The sequence below is a fragment of the Rhinoderma darwinii genome, chromosome 2 (genome assembly GCF_050947455.1).
Source record: "Rhinoderma darwinii isolate aRhiDar2 chromosome 2, aRhiDar2.hap1, whole genome shotgun sequence".
NCBI lineage: Eukaryota > Metazoa > Chordata > Amphibia > Anura > Rhinodermatidae > Rhinoderma > Rhinoderma darwinii.
Window position 1 is genome coordinate 336,615,024 of NC_134688.1, and position 18,268 is coordinate 336,633,291.

At 43.5% G+C, this 18,268-nt stretch overlaps 1 protein-coding gene across 1 annotated transcript in view; it reads left to right on the top strand.

Moving 5' to 3' along the window:
* The window catches only part of PLXNA2 (plexin A2), a 307,602-nt gene that overhangs the window by 242,426 nt on the left and 46,908 nt on the right, over positions 1 to 18,268 (top strand). Inside the window, exons 16-20 of the mRNA XM_075853680.1 lie at positions 2,951 to 3,118; positions 11,684 to 11,777; positions 13,797 to 14,036; positions 14,193 to 14,336; positions 16,579 to 16,813. Of these exons, the coding sequence (XP_075709795.1) occupies positions 2,951 to 3,118; positions 11,684 to 11,777; positions 13,797 to 14,036; positions 14,193 to 14,336; positions 16,579 to 16,813 (881 nt within the window). The remainder of the gene's footprint in view (positions 1 to 2,950; positions 3,119 to 11,683; positions 11,778 to 13,796; positions 14,037 to 14,192; positions 14,337 to 16,578; positions 16,814 to 18,268) is intronic.

Here is an 18,268-nt window from a genome sequence, read left to right on the forward strand (position 1 = left end):
GCTCCTCCTCGTCCTTCTTGCTCTCATCCCGCTTGCTCCTATCCAAATTGAATTTAGCAAGCGGCAGAAGAGAAAAAATCTCAACGTATTCGTCCTTCCAAATACGCTCACGCACCTCCTGCTTTAAGTGCGCCCCCAACGGACCTTCAAAGCAAACATACACCTCCCCGCGAGCACGATCATCAATACGCACCCGATCGCCGTCTTTTTGGGCCTCGGTCTGTACCGACACCGCGACCGCCTCCGTAGCCGCCATTACGGGACGCGCCTGTAACAGTCCCACTTCCCTGGGGCCTTCCCAAACTACCGCCGGGGACACCTCCGTAACTACTGGCGCCGCCGCCCTATCTAGACGCCCGACCAGCTCCCGCAAGCAACCCACCAAGTCCGCTAGACCCGCGCCGTCGCGCCCGCCCGCGCCACTACCGGCCACCGATGCGACGCTAGCAGCCCCCCTGCCGACACCCGACATAAAAATCGCTGGATACGACAAAGATGGAGTTATGCACTCACCGGGCTGCACAGGCGCTGTGTTCCCGTCAGCCGGACCATCCTGCCCTCGCCGATACACGTCTATTTCACCGTCTTCCAGCTCCTCTCTCGCCGACGACTGGCCATCCCACCGACATCTCCGAACCGGGGATGATGACGCGCTGGCAGATGGGCCGGCAACCTGCCGCCCGACCGCTGGGATCCAAACTTCCGACCGGACCTGTTGCCTCGACGTCGCTGCAGGTCTAGGCGTCCGTCTCGACGATCCTGATGAAGCCTGCCCCCTGGCCGGAGCATCACCAGGCGGGGCGGCCGTAACCAGTCTTCCCGATCTTGCATCTGATGGGGGGGGGGTGACAGGGAGCCCGGCCTGCGACTCCCTGAGAACCGCCGGACCCCGTCGCGGCCTGGGATTCCTGCCAGGACGCAGGGCCTGGGAAGGGACGGTCCTCCCAGCTGCCTGGCCTGCAGCGTCCATATTAGGGCTCCCCCTGCGACGCCGTGTCTGCGGGACCACCTCAGGGCTGAGGCGTTCTGGAGGTCGGGACCGCCGGGAGCGACGGGCAGACCCGGCCTGAGTCGCCGTCACCCCCGGCGACGCTCTCTGCCTCCTCTGAGCAGGAGCGGGTGTTGTAGACTCCCCCCCCGCCGCCATATTACTGCCAGGAAGGGGGCCGGGGGAGGGGAGCCTGTCCCCCACTGCAACAGACCTCATATGCCGTGCCTGACGTGGCGAATCGGCGTCGGGGATCATTGTAAGTGCAGCCACGGTCTCCTCCAACCAACCGGGACCGTGGTGCACAGCAGCGGCACGCAGCCGCGCAAGAATCTCAGCCTCAGACATGCAGTACAGAGCGGGGCAACGGGAGCTTACTTGTGTGAGTGTTACTTCTCCCGCTGCTTCCGGCTCACTGCCGAAAAACAGCGGGATGCTCCGTAACGGCCCCCTAACTCCTCCCTGTCCCTCCTCCACCTCTAACTTTTCCTACGAAGTTAACCCTTTCCCTCCTAGGGCTGTCATGGAGGCTTCCCTCCTAAGCCCTGCAGGCTGCGTCCAGCCTCGTCTGGATCTCCTCAGTTTTCCCAGAAGAAACAGTATTTTGGTCTTTCAGGAGAGCAGACAATTTTTGAGAATATCCATCCAAAATTGCCCTATATACAGTACTTTTAGTACTCATAGAAGTCATATACTGTCAGTCTAAACAAACCCCTGTGAACGTGTCATCCTTACTGTTCCTTGATCAGTCTCTTTTTGTATTATCACATTGATGGTAGTTTCCCTATTACTAGAATTGACCATACATAGGTAGATTATAGCTTGGCCCATTGTGATGATTGAGTGCAAATGGGGACATAGTTCATAAGGAGTATTTTGTCGCTGTTCTTGACAAGGAAACTGCGTCAAAAACAGCGCGAACAAACACCCCAAATCGCTTTTTGCCCGCGAGCGGTGAAAAATGCTCGCGGTAAAGATATGCGACATCCCCTTTCTTCGGGTGTTTCCGTCTCAATGGGACATCAATGGGAAGCAGAGATCAAATTTTTTGTGGAAGTGCCCAATGCCCGCGGGCGAAAAACGCGGCAAATGTTCTGCTGGCAGACCAAAATCTGCCTCAAAATTTCTGAAGGAAATTTGAGGCAGATTTTTCCGCCTGCAAAAAACTCAGTGTGAATAGGGCCATAGGGTATGTTCACATGGAGTTTTTTGCAGGCAGAGAAATCTGCCTCAAAATTCCTTCAGGAATTTTGAGGTAGATTTTGACCTGCCTGCACTTCTTTGCTGCGTGGGCAGAAAACTCTGTGAAAATCGCTTTCTCTGCCTCCCATTGATTTCAATCGGAGGTCAGAGATGGAACCGCGGGAAGAAGGAGCATGTCGCTCCTTTTTCCCACAAGAGTTTTTTTCCACTCACGGAAAAAAAATCCTCTTCCTCCCATTGAAATCAATAGGGGGCGATTTCAGACGTTTTTTTGGGCGCGGTTTCTGCATCAAAAATAGCGCTAAAAAAACTCAGTGTGAACTAGTCTGAAAGGGGGAGATATTAAACACATTTCAATAATTGGAAGCTCTCAATATAGCACACATAGATTTTCTTCATTTTGGAATGATATCAGCATTCCATTTTCTCATAGAAAGAATGACATTTGCACTCCCTATGTGCCTGTGGGGTATACGGGGTCCAAAAAAAAGGCAGATGTCTCCAGGATTGATGTAGTTGGTGGCACACCTGTCCTAGGGCTCTTACAATGTGGTCATGGTGCATACAATCTAAAGGGATTTCCATGACATTGCACATAACAGAAATTGTCCGCTGTGCATAAACCCCTGAAACAAGGTATGGCCTATTGATGTGTGTGTATGCTTCATCCAGCAGTTTATTCAGCCGGAACCACAGACACACATGGAAAAAGAAGAAAATGAATATTAAAATGAAGTGATTTCAATTTCTTTGTTGCAGGAGGTCTCTGAATGAAATAGTCTGTGTGTCAGCGCCTTCCTTGCATGGCTTGGGCCTAGTCCATGTTTCGGTGAGTGTGGACAGAGCTCAGTTAGGGAGCAGCCTGCAGTTTGAATACATTGATGACCCCAAGGTCCTGCGCATTGAACCTGACTGGAGTATCGCCAGGTAAGATATGGAAGCTATTTTTACTCATTTCTTTATTTGACGCCTTGTTTTGGGTACAGAATCGTAACGCATTTTTACTTTTGAAGCAGTTTATTATCACTACTATATAGAAGTAGTATATGTAATTCACCATATGGGAAATGCTTAACTGACAGCTGCTTTCTCCAGTGTTTTAGTGCACTGCTATCATCAGTTATCGAAGTAGTGTAAAAACCCCTGTCCATGATTTACACTACAGCTCTGCTTGCACAGCAGTCCAAGCATGGGGTGGAGACTGAGTGGCAGTCAGTTCAACAGGTAGTCAGTGCTGATTTCCGAAACAGCAAGGACAGATTAACACCAGTTAGATAAATACAATACTAATATTGTTATAATTTGTTCTTGGGGCAGTTCTACATATCTAAATCTTTTCCAGTAGTTGAGCAGTAAAGGATTTTGTTGTTCAGCAATATTGACTAGGCCATCTTAGGCTCTGTTCACATCTGCATCGGAGGCTCCATTAGGAGCCTCAGTCGCAAATCCGGCAGGGTTTACCGGAGACAATTGCGCAGCATGCTGCGCTATTGTGTCCGATAAAATCACAAACAGCCTGACGGATACCTATTAAAGTCAATGGATTCCGTTGCGAACCAGCGATGTCCGTTGTGCGCTGGTTCTGTTATTCCCTTGTTCTGCTCCTCTGACGGATCAGAACGACGGAGTGGTTCAACGCAGGTGTGAACCCCTTTCTAAGTTGACATGTACCTGCAGCGGTGAATAAGGAGTTAAATGTCATATAGTTTTTTGCTGGGCACAAAAATAATTTCATTGAGCTACGCAAGTGTACTCAAAATTGTTATTTATTTGTAATTATTATTTTTTATTTTTTTACAAAACCAAGAAACTAAATGACCGCCAAACGTAAAGAATTACAAATTGTTTGGCGTAAAACCAAATGTCACTGTAAGTGCAAACATAAAGCAAGAATGGGAGCTATTAACAGATGAAAGAAATTGCTGTACTACTTCATCTGTACAGGATAGGAAAATGATTCATTTGGGATACTGCAATACGTCATGCCACAGGCCTAATAAATGCGGCAGGTTAAGTCACAAGTATTGAATGTACGTGATTTTAGGGGATTGAGCACATTTATACGTTTCCACAGTTAATACAAAAAAATAGTCTATAGTAATAGAAGGTTGTTAAGTTTCATAAGAATTTGCTCATTTTGCAGAACATCTTTATATAGTCTGCGATAGTGGAATAGAATGACATTGCTGTATTAACATATTTACAAGTTTTGTAACAATGACGTTGTTTGTTTTACACGCTTGCTCTCTTCCATACATACATGTAATAGTGTGGTAAAACGCAAAGCTATAACATCATGGCCCACATCTTCATTTAAGTTGCACATTTGTGGTAAAATAATACTTGACTACCGGGACATTTTCCCTTGAGCTTTATCCTTCCCAGAATGGAGAGTAAGGCCTCTATGAGCGTCTCTATCAGTTACAGCATGGCAAGGGTAGTCTCGCGAGATTACGCTGTAAACTGTCATTCACAGCGAGATCTCGCTGTGCTGTGCTGTAACTCACAGAGACGCTACAGAAGTGGTCTGGAGAATGAATACATATCACGTCCTGGCTGGAGGTAATGTATATTCATTGTCATGACACATGAGTAGCATTATAGTGTATTTATGTGACTGCAAATAGCGATATAGATATATCGCGATCTGCAGTGTAAATGAATGGAGAGAAGTGTATGACGCTGATTGGTCACTGATTGCTCAGCGTCATACACTCCTCTGTACAACACCCAGTTGGTCATATAGTAAAACACGCCCATTTGTCCATTGAGAAAGTAATTAGCATAAAGCTAATATAGGTCATAACTCCGTCTAAAATGATCGTTTTTCTAAATAAAAAACACTGCTGTTATCTACATTACAGCGCCGATCACATCATGTACAAGATAGGGCACTTATAATGTGATGATAGAGACTCTTTAAGCAAAATGACAACTTATTTATTTACCATTGATAGAAAGATAGTCATGAAAGGCATTGTAATAGCAAACACAGCTACATTGTCAGAATACTAGTAGATGGACAACACGGTGACCTTGCAGCACTGGACTCCTGGGTTGAAATCAACTCAGGGTATGTGCACACGTAGTGACCAAAAACGTCTGAAAATCCAGAGCTGTTTTCAAGGGAAAACAGACCCTGCTTTTCAGACGTTTTTTGACCAACTCGCATTTTTCGCGCCGTTTTCGCTGCGTTTTTTATGTCCGTTTTTGGAGCTGTTTTCATTGGAGTCTATGAGAAAACAGCTCCAAAAACGTCCAAAGAAGTGTCCTGCACTTCTTTTGACGAGGCTGTATTTTTACGCGTCGTCGTTTGACAGCTGTCAAACGACGATGCGTAAATAACAGGTCGTCTGCACAGTACGTCGGCAAACCCATTCAAATGAATGGGCAGATGTTTGCCGACGTATTGTAGCCCTATTTTCAGACGTAAAACGAGGCATAATACGCCTCGTTTACGTCTGAAAATAGGTCGTGTGAACCCAGCCTAAGGCTTCACATTACGTTTACTATATGTTTACCTCTCTTCCGTCAGATAAAGAGGGGATCGAAAGATTAAACAGAAAGCAACGGTTCCATTAGAATTACCATTGATTTCAATGGTAATTCTTTTTTTCAGTTGCTTTCCGTTTGTCTCCATTCGCTATGTTTCTGTTTTTTTCACGGAAACAAAAGTTCTGCAGACTGCACTTTTGCTTCCGTCAAAAAAACAGAAACCTCACAAACGGAAAGCAAATGAAACAAAAGAATTACCATTTAAATGGTAAATGTAATGGAACCGTTGCTTTCCGTTTAATCTTTCGATCCTCTATTCATCTGACGGAGGAGAGGTAAACGTATACTAACAGTAGTGTGAACTTAGCCTTAGGGCACAATATTCATGGAGTTTCTATGGTCTTCCTGTGTTTTGTGTTGGTATCTTCCCACACAAGAAAAAAACCAGATAGGGAATTTAGATTGTGATGACAACTCTTTCGCAGCGCTGCAGAATATGTTGGCACTATATAAGTAACATAAATATATAAGTAGAAGGGCGCCAGCATCTATTATGCAAGCTGCCACCATCTTCTATGTATCCCTGTGGACCCAGCTCAGGTTTTACTTTGTTGTCCCGAGACCTTTAGGCTACATTCAGACAAGCGTGTCCAATTTGCGCGCGTAAAAGACGCAGCGTTTTTCCTACATTTAATGTCCGTGTGCTTTGCGTTTTGACATCAGTGTGCTTTGCGTGTGGCATGCATTTTTCACGTTCGTACAAGCAGTTTTTATTTCTCTGCTTTTCTATGTAACTGAAGCGTGAAACACGGACAGCACACGCACAAAAACGCACCAATATAGGACATGCAGTGAGTTTCACGCAACGGCCACTCGCTGCGTGGAAACTCACGCATGTCTGAATAGCCCCATTGACATGAATGGGTCCGTGTGCTGTGAGTTATTTCAACGCACAGCGCACGGACGAGCAACACGCTCGTCTGAATGAGCCCTTAGCCAAACTTCTGTTTGTATAATGTCTTTAAAATAGCGAGCCCCATAGCACAAAGCGCTTGTTAAACCTGTCTGCTATTAACCCATGGCTGTCCAAGAGGTGTACAGAACCTGTTATGGAATCTCTCTTTTATTTCACCTACCACATTATTATGTATTTTTATTATGCATTTCTCACATCAACAAACTCATTACTATATATCGATGTATAAGCCATGTAGGAGAATAGGGTGTAGTTATCCCATGGCATATTGTAGCCTTAACCCAGGGGAACTGCAATTACATAGTGACCTTTACATTGCAAGCAGCGGCCTTTAGAGAAGGTTTGCAGCGACATTTGTGTGGTTTCAGAATGTTCTCCATGATAAGCCTTAACCAAATACAACGTCATAACATATAAGGTCCTTCTCACAATGTCTTAATAAGTAGGGAATTTATAGATCTTCACATATTACAATGAAAGCCCTGTGCATTAGCTTTTTCATTTCCACAATGGTATGGAATGCATTTGACGTGCCATGCATAAAGAACAGTACAATTGAAAATGAGAATAGAGGATTACAATGGGCATGTATATTGCTTGCATTGTCCAAAGCGAAGTCTAAAATGGTCACCATTTTGAGTTTTTCATATAGATATATTTATTGGTCCAGACCAATGAAACTTTTAAAACATAAAAAATAGGACCATCGGCGCTGCACGAATGAACAGAAGGATGGAAGACTTAGATAACCATCACAGCAAAGTTTTAGTGGAAAGGGCTACGCGTTTCAACACCGGACTGGTGTCTTCATCAGGCCAGTAATGAAAGTCTGTCTCATCAGTCGGAACAGTCACGACATGCTATAAAATTTAGTGGTAAATGCTACGAGTGTAGATTTGACTTAACAGCTGAGAAAAATACATGTGTGAAATCTAAATGACTTCCCATGATGCGAGCATTTTATCCGCAGAGAATATTGGAACACCTCTTGAAGGATCCCGAGAGAATCTTTCTTTATGTGTGGCCAGATTTAGTGTCATCTTTCCCATTTTAGGTTTGGCTCATCCTACCAGGTGAATATAACAGATCATTATAACACAAGGCTATTCTGCATTGCTGGTTCTGGGTCACAATGTTTTCAGATAAGGGAAAGCAATCTCACATTTTGATAAACTATGACACACAGCTCATGGCGGCATGATAATGCATTACACAACAGAATTAGGATTACTGGCAGGTTAATAGGGCTAAAAAGATGTGAACTTCCTGTCATTTTTATATTTCCGTGTGAGTAAATCACGATAATGGCCCCATAAAGTGCACAAATAAATATCAGCAAATATACATTCTCATGTCAAAATGATATTGATCTCAAGTGTTTCCATTGATTTTGGACAGCGATAATATGGAACTGGAGCTACAATGCCATAATTCTGCACAGTAATGCTATTGATTTGTATGGAGTCCTACATGGATAGGGCTGACTGTCATAATCTTCGTAGGCATTGGTTCTTGATATTGCACTTTTTATAAAATAAAGATTAGAGTTTATATGTAAGCCCATATTTTACTGCTTTTTATGTTAGTGTAAGGGTACGGCCACACATAGCGGCCCTGACACGGTCGCAACGCGGCCAACAACCGCGCTGGCACTATATAGGCGCGGCTGTCAAATACCTCGTTAAGGGGTATTCCGGTTACATGCGCATGTGCACTGCAGCTCCATTGATTCTCTATGGGAGCGCCGGAGATAGCTGAGTGCAGTGTTCGGCTTTTTCTGGCGCTGCTATAGAGAATGAATCGGGCGTAAGTTGTTGCAATTTGCAAAATCGTGCGGCCATAAAGGGTGTATTAATTCATGGCCGCACGATTTTGCAGATAAAGGGACGGTTTACCCGCGTTAACATGCGGCCACTAACAGGCTGTTTGACAGCCGCACCGAACATGGTGCCTACGCGGTTGTTACTTGCGTTGCAACCGTGTCAGGGCCGCTCCGTGTGGCCCTACCCTAAATAAACGTTTGAGAAACTTCTGACATGTAATAGTGACTTGTCAGAAGTTTTGATTGGTGTGGGTCCGAGCACTGGGACCCCCACCAATCGCTAAGCGGCAAAAGCGCTCAGCCACTTCGTGTCCGTTTGGCTTTTTTCCGGAAATCAATGTATCGGAGTACGGGCTTAATAGAAAGTCTTGGAGTCCGTACTCCGATACATCGGAGCCAAACAGAAACGAAGTGGCTGAGCGCTCACACGAGCACTTCTGCCGCTTAGTTTTAGCGATTAGTTGGGGTCTCAGTGCTGGGACCCCCACAAATCAAATCTTCTGACATGTCACTTCGACATGTCAGAAGTTTGTTAAACGTTCAGCTATACTTTAAGGGTATGTTCACACGCCCTATTTACGGATGTAATTCAGGCATTTTACGCCTCGAATTACGCCCGAAAAAACGGCTCCAAACCGTCTGCAAACATCTGCCCATTGAATTCAATGAGTCTTACGGTGTTCTGTGCAGACAGGCTTTTTTTTTACGCGCTGCTGTCAAAAGACGACGCATAAAAAGACGCCCGCCTCAAAGAAGTACATGTCACTTCTTGAGATGTAATTGGAGCCGTTTTTCATTGACTCCAATGAAAACCAGCCCCAATTATGTCCGTAAAAGACGCCACGAAAAACGCGTGCACTTGTCAGAATGTCTGAAATTCAGGAGCTGTTTTCGCATGAAAACAGCTCCGTAATTTCAGACGTAATTGGCGTTGCCATGTGAACATACCCTAACACAGAAGCAAGTATTCTTCCAGAGAAAGCCGGCAAATGTAGATATCTCTGCATGGAAATTATAACAAAAATATTTTTGGGAAAACGGTATCTTCCTCACCTTCCAGCAGCTTGTGTTTCCCCTTTCCTGCTCTGTAAGGACATGTTCACACAGCGGAATTCTCACACAGATTCTGTGCCATGGTAATCTGTGTCCCATTGTTTTTAATGGGAAATCCGCATCACAGAAAAAAGTGACAAGTCATTTCATGGCGCTGATTCCATGCGAGAACAGTAGTAGAATTCGCAGCAGATTAAACTACAAATCCACAGCAGATATCCGATTTTTAACAGAGATTTTCACGAAGGAGAAAACCGCCGTGAGAACATGACCTAATACAGTAAATAGAAGACAAGGAAGGGGATGAAGCTGCAGCTGTGTCAGGAAAAAGCATTAGGGTCAGTTCACACAGAGTTCTTTGTCGCTGATTTTGACGAGGAAACCGTGTTGGAATCAGCGCCAAGAAATGGCCCAAATTGCCCACCATTTAAATGGGAGGCAGAGGCGTTTGTTTTTTTTCCTGCGTGGCTATTGGCCGTTCGCAGAAAAAAAATGCCATGTTCTTTCTTGCCGCGGTTTCTGCCTCTGTCCTCCCATTGAAATCAATGGGAGGCAGAGAAAACCTGCAGTGGAAAAAATACGCAGGCAGTTCAAAATCGCAGATTTTTTTTTCTGCCTGCAAAAAACTCTGTGTGAACTAGGGCTAATGGGGAGCAGCATGGTGGGACAACTTATTGGCTTAAAGCACACAGCATCATTTACTGCGATTGTTTTTTGCAATGCTTATCATTATCAATGACCATTCTGAAACCAGTCATAGACATAAGATGGAAATCTGCCTTCAGATGTAGCTTTGTTTACACGTGTGATTGCAGATTTACATTGACATTTCCAGCAACGCATAGACAAATATGACCTAATACAATTTTTTATAAAATTTCCATCCTGCACTCAGGACAAGTAACCAGCATTTGCTACAAAAAGAATAGCATTATTTATCACGTGCGCCACTTTTGGTTTTAATCTAGCCAATGGGGTGTGGTAAATAGACAGACTTAGGAGACTTAAAATCATGACACCTTCTCAAAATTAAAAATCAACACATTTACGGCAGACGTGGTGGAATTGCTGTTGAATTCCACTGTGGACAGTCCGCAGTGGAATTCTACAGCGGACGTTTTTTTCATTTCTTTCTATAAATCTTTAGGAAAGTTAGTTCAGACGTTGCAGAAAATTACTTTACGGAAATTAGGCTGCGGTGCAGAGTTTTCCCTCTGCAGCATGCACTGTCTGTTGCGGAGAAGTAGCGGAATTTCACTGCGTATTTCAGCCTTTGCAATGCAAAAATTGAAGTCTGTGGCAAGTCCGCTGTGATATCTGCAACGTCTGAATTACCTGTCAAATATGCAAATGTTTGTGCAGATTCGTTGCGTAATTGCCCCAAATCTGCACCAACATTTGCAGCGGAAAAATTCCACCACGTCTGAACGTGCCCTTAAAGGGAATGTATCTACTTACAGTACATCTTTTTTTCTAATCTGTTTTTATTTTATGATTGTAGATTTTTTTTCCTATTTTCTGTACATGGTTATGGAACAGCCTGTTTTACAGCAGCCGAATGGACCATAGAAACCAGTAGACTGGAGATGACTATTAACTTCTATAAGAGAAGGTTTAGGCATACCCTGTGAACTTTGCAGAGGTCATTGTGCAGGGAAGAGAAGGAGGGGAGCTGTGCCCATCAATGGTGGATATTGTGTTATCTATATAGAGGTGTTACCTTTCAGTGTAATCCTGCCTATTATGATAATGAGAATTGATCTCTACAGAACAGGAAGTGTCAGTCTATTGTGAGCCCCAGTGGACAGAGTAAAAACTGCAAGATTTCAAGAATTGTATTAATATAGATAATGACTCGATTTAAACAATAGGTAATTTTCTTATAGCACGTGTCATGCGATATAGATAAATTTTACATATGCCCAAAAACTGATTCACCAAAAAAAAATAGACATGGAAAATGCCTAGGATTGATGTGGGCCATTATCTGGCTGAAATCTTCATCATTGGAATAATTTGTTATTGCTCATCTGTGGCTATTGTTTATTTTGGGGACCAGGTGTTATTTGACATCGTTTCCATTTGTTATCCCAGTTTTTGTCTGACAAATTGAAATAATCTCCTCCTTTTTTGTATTTTTCCACAGTGGTCACACTTCCCTAACTGTTATTGGTACCAACCTTGACATCATACAGGAACCAAGAATTCGTGTGAAGTATAACGGCAAGGAATCTGTTAATGTATGTCCTTTGCAGGCAAACAGCTCTTTCCTATAACAAAAGATGTTTTTGCTTTGCTAGAATTACATGAAAACATCAAGAAAACATAATCTGAAAACTACTGAAAGGAAAATAATTTGTAAAGAAAACGGGACATCTTTGATGTTTATTGTACTTTGACAAGGTCACTCCTGTTAGGTCACTGCTTGTTTGTTTTAGAGAAAATAGCACCACCTAATGGTCATGACAAATACTGATGTTAATGGAATTTCAGATGTTTTAGAGCAGTTGTTCCAAAACTTTCTGAGGCTGGGGCCCACTTTTGGCCTAGACTTATGTTCTGGACCTCCCACTACCGTACTTAGTCCCATTTCGGTCTGACTATGTCAACATCATTCATAGCTTTATGCCGGTACTTAGATCCATTCAAAAAATAAGTCCCTGCAATATCGAAAACAACGATAATTGTGTGGGCGGGGGAGGGGGCGGGCTCAAGGTATCCTGCTGCTATGTGTCGCTGAGGCCTCACTATGGCCCCTGATGATAGGTCATGTGACCCAACCCGTCCATCAGTGGCCATCAGAGGTGTAGCTAGGTGTTTAGCACAGGGGCCAAAACACATCTGAGTGGGCCCCAACCCAGTGGGACCCCCACACAGTATAATGACCTCTTAGTGGATTGCACACAGTATAATGCCCTTATATCTGCCCCCATCTAGGATAGTGCCCTTACAACTGTACCCTCTCAGGATAATGCCCCTATAGCTGCCCCACACAGTATAATGCCTCTATAGTGCCTCACTACACAGTATAATGCCACTAAAGCTGCCCCACACAGAATAATGCCCCCATAGCTGCCCCCACACAGTATAATGACCCTATAGCTGGACCCACACAGGATAATGCCCCTATAGTTGCCCCATGCAGTATAATGCCCATGTAGCTGCCCCCACACAGTGTAATGCCCCCATAGTTTCCTGACACAGTATAATGCCCCTATAGCTGCCCCTATACAGTATAATGCCCCCATATTGCTCCACACAGGATAATGCCCCTATAGCTGCCCCACACAGTATAATGCCTCTATAGTGCCTCACTACACAGTATAATGCCACCAAAGCTGCCCCACACAGAATAATGCCCCCATAGCTGCCCCCACACAGTATAATGACCCCTTAGTGCCCCCCCACACAGGATAATGCCCCTATAGCTGCCCCACACAGTATAATGCCTCTATAGTGCCTCACTACACAGTATAATGCCACCAAAGCTGCCCCACACAGAATAATTCCCCCATAGCTGCCCCCACACATTATAATGACCCCTTAGTGCCCCCCCACACAGGATAATGCCCCTATAGCTGGACCCACACAGGATGTTGCCCCACGCAGTATAATGCCCATGTAGCTGCCCCCACACAGTGTAATGCCCCCATAGTTTCCCGACACAGTATAATGCCCCCATAGCTGCCCCATACAGTATATTGCCCAATAGCAGCCCCCCTACCCAGTATAATGCCCCCATAGTGCCTAATAAAAATAATAATAAAATAATGACTCACCTAGCCCTGTTTCCACGACGAGTTGAGGTGACCCCTCTGCTCCTGCGGTCTGTGCAGTGTCTGGCTCGGCAAAACAGGTGCGATGACGTAACTACATTGTGCCGGTCTTATCATGGTATAATTTTATTGAGAAGTAATAAACTTACTTTATTTCTCATCAATTGAACCTTAATTTGCTGAATTCTAAATTGGTATGTGTTTCGTAACAGAAGGGCTTTAATTCACCATGAAACCAAAGTTTGTAGCATACTTATTATTTGCCTTCAACATTTACATCTTATTTTGGTACCTCTTTTGGGCCGATGGAAGTGCAAATACTGTATAAAAGGTCCGTACACTGCAGATTTACCAGCCTGTCAGATCATTTTTGTCATTAGCAGTATATATTGATCCTAGTAACATCTAATGAAAGGTTTGTTGTTTATTGTCCATTTATGTGCATCTTTGAGGCATTATATTAAGCTCTCTTTATCTCACCAGGTATGCAAGAATGTAAATGCTACATATCTGACATGCTGGGCACCTGCTCTTACACCAGAGTATCGCCCAGGGCTGGATGCCATAGAGAGACCAGATGAGTTTGGCTTTATCTTCAATAACGTACAGACACTACTGATCTTCAATAACACCAAATTCATCTACTACCCCAACCCAACTTTCGAACTCCTTAGCACCACAGGCATCCTTGAGCAGAAGCCTGGATCTCCTATAATACTAAAGGTAAGACAGTACAAAAAGCGAATGTTAACAGAAAGTACATCTTTAACCTGGCTCAACATGACTTACTTAAACCAGAGTTATCTGTATCTCTTAAATGTTCATATATGTTAACACTACAGCTTATGTCACATAATGGAACCCATCCCTTTTCTACAGGGGAAAAACCTGTGTCCACCTGCCGCAGGAGGGGTCAAGTTGAATTACACTGTGCTGATCGGGGATACTCCATGCGCGGTGACTGTATCTGAGACACAGCTCCTTTGCGAGTCACCGAACCTCACTGGACAACACAAAGTGACTGTAAGTTCTTTTTCTTCAACATCATCAATCTAGAGCATTTCCGTACCTAAATATATTATTATGACTTCCTCAAAGCTAGTAAGGTTTTATTTATCTTTTTTCTGCACTTTGATCACGTTTGCTGAACTTGAAAAATCATTAATACAAGTCTAGAATATTTGCACATTTATATAAAAATCATAATGTAGTAATCTTATGTAAAAGTCAGTACAACTGCTACCTGCAGAGGATTCATCTGCAGCGTCTTGTGTGTTTTAGTTACTGTGGGGTTGCGTATTTTTTATTGTCTAGGGCCTCCATAAGATTGCATTGAGCTGTTTGTACTAGTACACTCCCTCAGATCGTCACAGCTCCATGCTTCTATATGAATATGCTCATTGGTTAACCTTTTGAGCTAGGTGACAATTTGGGGAACTACAGTTTTCTACTACACTGTGCCTACCAGAGGCAATGATTTTGAGGACCCAACCTATACAGATCATGTACATGTCCACTTTTAATTGCATCCTAAACTTTGTTATTGCACATGTAGGACATCTGATCATTAAAGAGAACCTTTCACCTGCCCATACATGTGCAGCTGAGTGCAGCATATAATAGGCAGGGCTGTACAAACACTGTCTCACGTAAAATTATTTTTCTAACTTCCTTCGTTATTTACACATTTGTGCTGTTATATTTGACGCCCGATATGTAAATAAGCCCCTGATCTGTCAATGGGGCGTTTCTATCTAACTAAATGGCAAGGTGGCGTTATACTCTTTGCTCTGACACTGTCCAATCAGCTACGGACAGTGTCAGGGCGGCTTGCGCTGTGTTCCCTCCTGCGAGAACACACACAGTCTGGTGGTTCTGCAGAAACCTGGATGTAAGTAGATGTTCTCCTCGTCTCCTTCTCCTCCTCGTCTCGTCTTGTACTCCTCGTCTCTTCTTGTTCTCCTCGTCTCTTCTCGTTCTGTGGCGGCGGGAGTATCGCCGGGAGCAGCCATGCACGCATGCGTGAGGGTGTGCATGCGCACAATCTCTGCAGAACCACTAGTCTGTGTGTGTTCTCGCGGGAGGGAAACACAGCGCAAGCCGTAGCTGATTGGACAGTGTCAGAGCGAAGAGATCACACCCCTTGCAATTTAGTTAGATAGAAACGCCCAATTGACAGTTCAGGGGCTTATTTACATATCGGCATCGATATGTAAATAACGGAGGAAGTTAGAAAAATTATTTTACGTGAGACAGTGTTTGTGAAGCCGTGCCTATTAGGCTGGGTTCACACGACCATGTTACGTCCGTAATGTACGGAACATATTTCGGCCGCAAGTCCCGGACAGAACACACTGCAGGGAGCCGGGCTCCTAGCATCATAGTTATGTACGACGCTAGGAGTCTCTGCCTCTCCTTGGAACTACTGTCCCGTACTGAAAACATGATTACAGTACAGGACAGTTGTCCCGCAGCGAGGCAGGGACTCTTAGCGTCGTACATAACTATGATGCTCGGAGCCCGGCTCGCTGCAGTGTGTTCGGTCCGGGACTTGCGGCCGAAATACGTTCCGTCCTTTACGGACCGAACATGCTCGTGTGAATCCAGCCTTACATGCTGTACTCAGCTGCACATGGGCACGTGAAAGGTTCTCTTTAAGGTCTAATGAGTTTTTTGTGAATCAGTCTTCCACCGGACCTTTGGGCTCATTATGCTGTGAGAACCAGTCCAACCCTGATTAAGCATACAGAGGCATATCAAACTATAGAATCTAAAAGTATATATAAAAGTGTAAAGCTTATAAAACTTTTGGTTGTACAGATTAGAAAAACATGGCTGCTTTCTTCCAAAAATAGTGTATTGCAACAGTTTACACATGGTATTGCCACTCAGCCCCATTCTCTTCAATGGAGTTGAGCTGCAGTACCCTGACACAACCCATGGACAGGTGTGGTGCTCTTTCTGGAAGAAATCACTCATGTTTTTCCTCTTCTGTACAACCCTTTTTAAATAAAGTGTATTGAACATCTGAAAACAATGTTCTGCACAACTATTATCAGACGCCATCTAGTTTCAGACCACTAACACTTACTCTATCTACATCTTGTATCAAAATGGACATGAAAAAAATAAGCAGCCATGTAGGTCATAGTTATGGGAGGCTGAATTAGACGAGATCCAGCCTTGCAGTTGTGGTATTCCGCCACAGACTGAATTTTTTTTGTTATCATTGTATATTCTTAGAATTTTCTCTGTGTTCTGCTAGGTTCATGTTGGAGGAATGGTCTTCTCGCCTGGCTCTGTCAACGTGATTTCGGACAGCCTCTTGACACTTCCTGCCATTGTCAGCATAGCCGCTGGTGGAAGCCTTCTTCTCATCATAGTCATTATTGTGCTCATTGCATACAAACGCAAATCCAGAGAGAATGACCTTACTCTAAAGAGGTTGCAGATGCAGATGGACAACCTGGAGTCTCGGGTGGCCCTTGAATGTAAAGAAGGTGAGTATTTAAAGCATTGAGAGTATTAAAAAGAAATAAGTGGTGTCAGGAGTCTGTGGCACATTCCTTTACCAGATTCAGCGCCAGGGTCACAGGTTTATGTTTCCTCTAATACGGAAAGAGACTTTCTGTCCCAACCTTTAATGTATTATTGATTGGATCTTTGTATTAAATTTGTCTTCTTTTGTTTTTGCACATGTTCTGTTGAGCTGAACAACAATCAAACATGTAAAAGGGTTTTTGTTTCAGCAGCTGATCCCTGGTCTGGGATGTGTATACATTTCACTGGACACAGAACAAGTGGATAAATAGCTGCCATCTGCTGTCTGTGACTTGAACTAGTTGAACAATAATATGGTTGACCTTATTCCACTGCAGAGTGGGCAAAGGTTAGATCAAGATGGCAAGCTGACTTATGATCACAGCAAGATTTACATTCCACCATGTTTGCCTAATGTTGAAGAATGCCGCATGTGTGGCTACAAAATATTAAGCAGCTGGACTACTTCATGGATTAGAGACAGAAGAGTCTGTCTTGGCACATATATTGGTATATTTCTTATGTCTTACTGCATTTTATGGATTGAGAATGGAGAAAGGTATTTACAGAACCCATGTGACTCTACATATCACAAGTTCTTAGCTATGTATTCAGATTTTGTTTATATGTGTGCATCTATAGTCTAAATCTCAAGTGTGCATCATGTTTGGCTGCTCTCGGCAAGAAATCGTCAATTCTATTGCAGTCCTTGGGTAATAATGATGTCCTGTACATATTACAGTTTTGGATCGGTTATTCAATGAAATGTTTTGACCATCCTTGGCCTGGTTATTGCTATTTAGCATGGTTGTTGCTATTTCGCACATGCCGGATTTGCTAAGGAAAAATCGACATTAAATCTATTAAATCTTCAATGAAAATCAGCAACATAGCCATAATTATTTTTTCATTTTTCCTACTATCATAAATAAATATTGCTTAGAAATATAGCTATATAAATATAGCTACACTGAGTACTAGACTTTTAACAAAGGATGTCCAACCAAAATTGAAAAATGTCATCATATCACTAATTTAGACGTTATAATAGCAGCCAAAGTGTGGGAAAAATATTTGTTTTATACATTTTTTATACATTGCCATTTTTCTATTTTGTTGAGGTAGTATCTTGGTAAGGAAACCAAACATATTTACCAAACTTTGATTATTATTTTAAATGGTTTATGTCCACCTTTGCAACATAGTTTTGATTAACATATTCTATCGTTTTGTGTCAACAGTTCCGATGCAGACCTATGTGTCTCCATGGATACACACTACAAACAAACCCTGTGTAGTTTGATGCTGTTCCAGTCATACTCCCTTCCATCCGTCCCTTACTTCTAACCTACCGAAATAATTTGCAAAGTTGCTTCATTTTTTTAGTTTAGATACAAGGAAGCAATAAAAAAAAA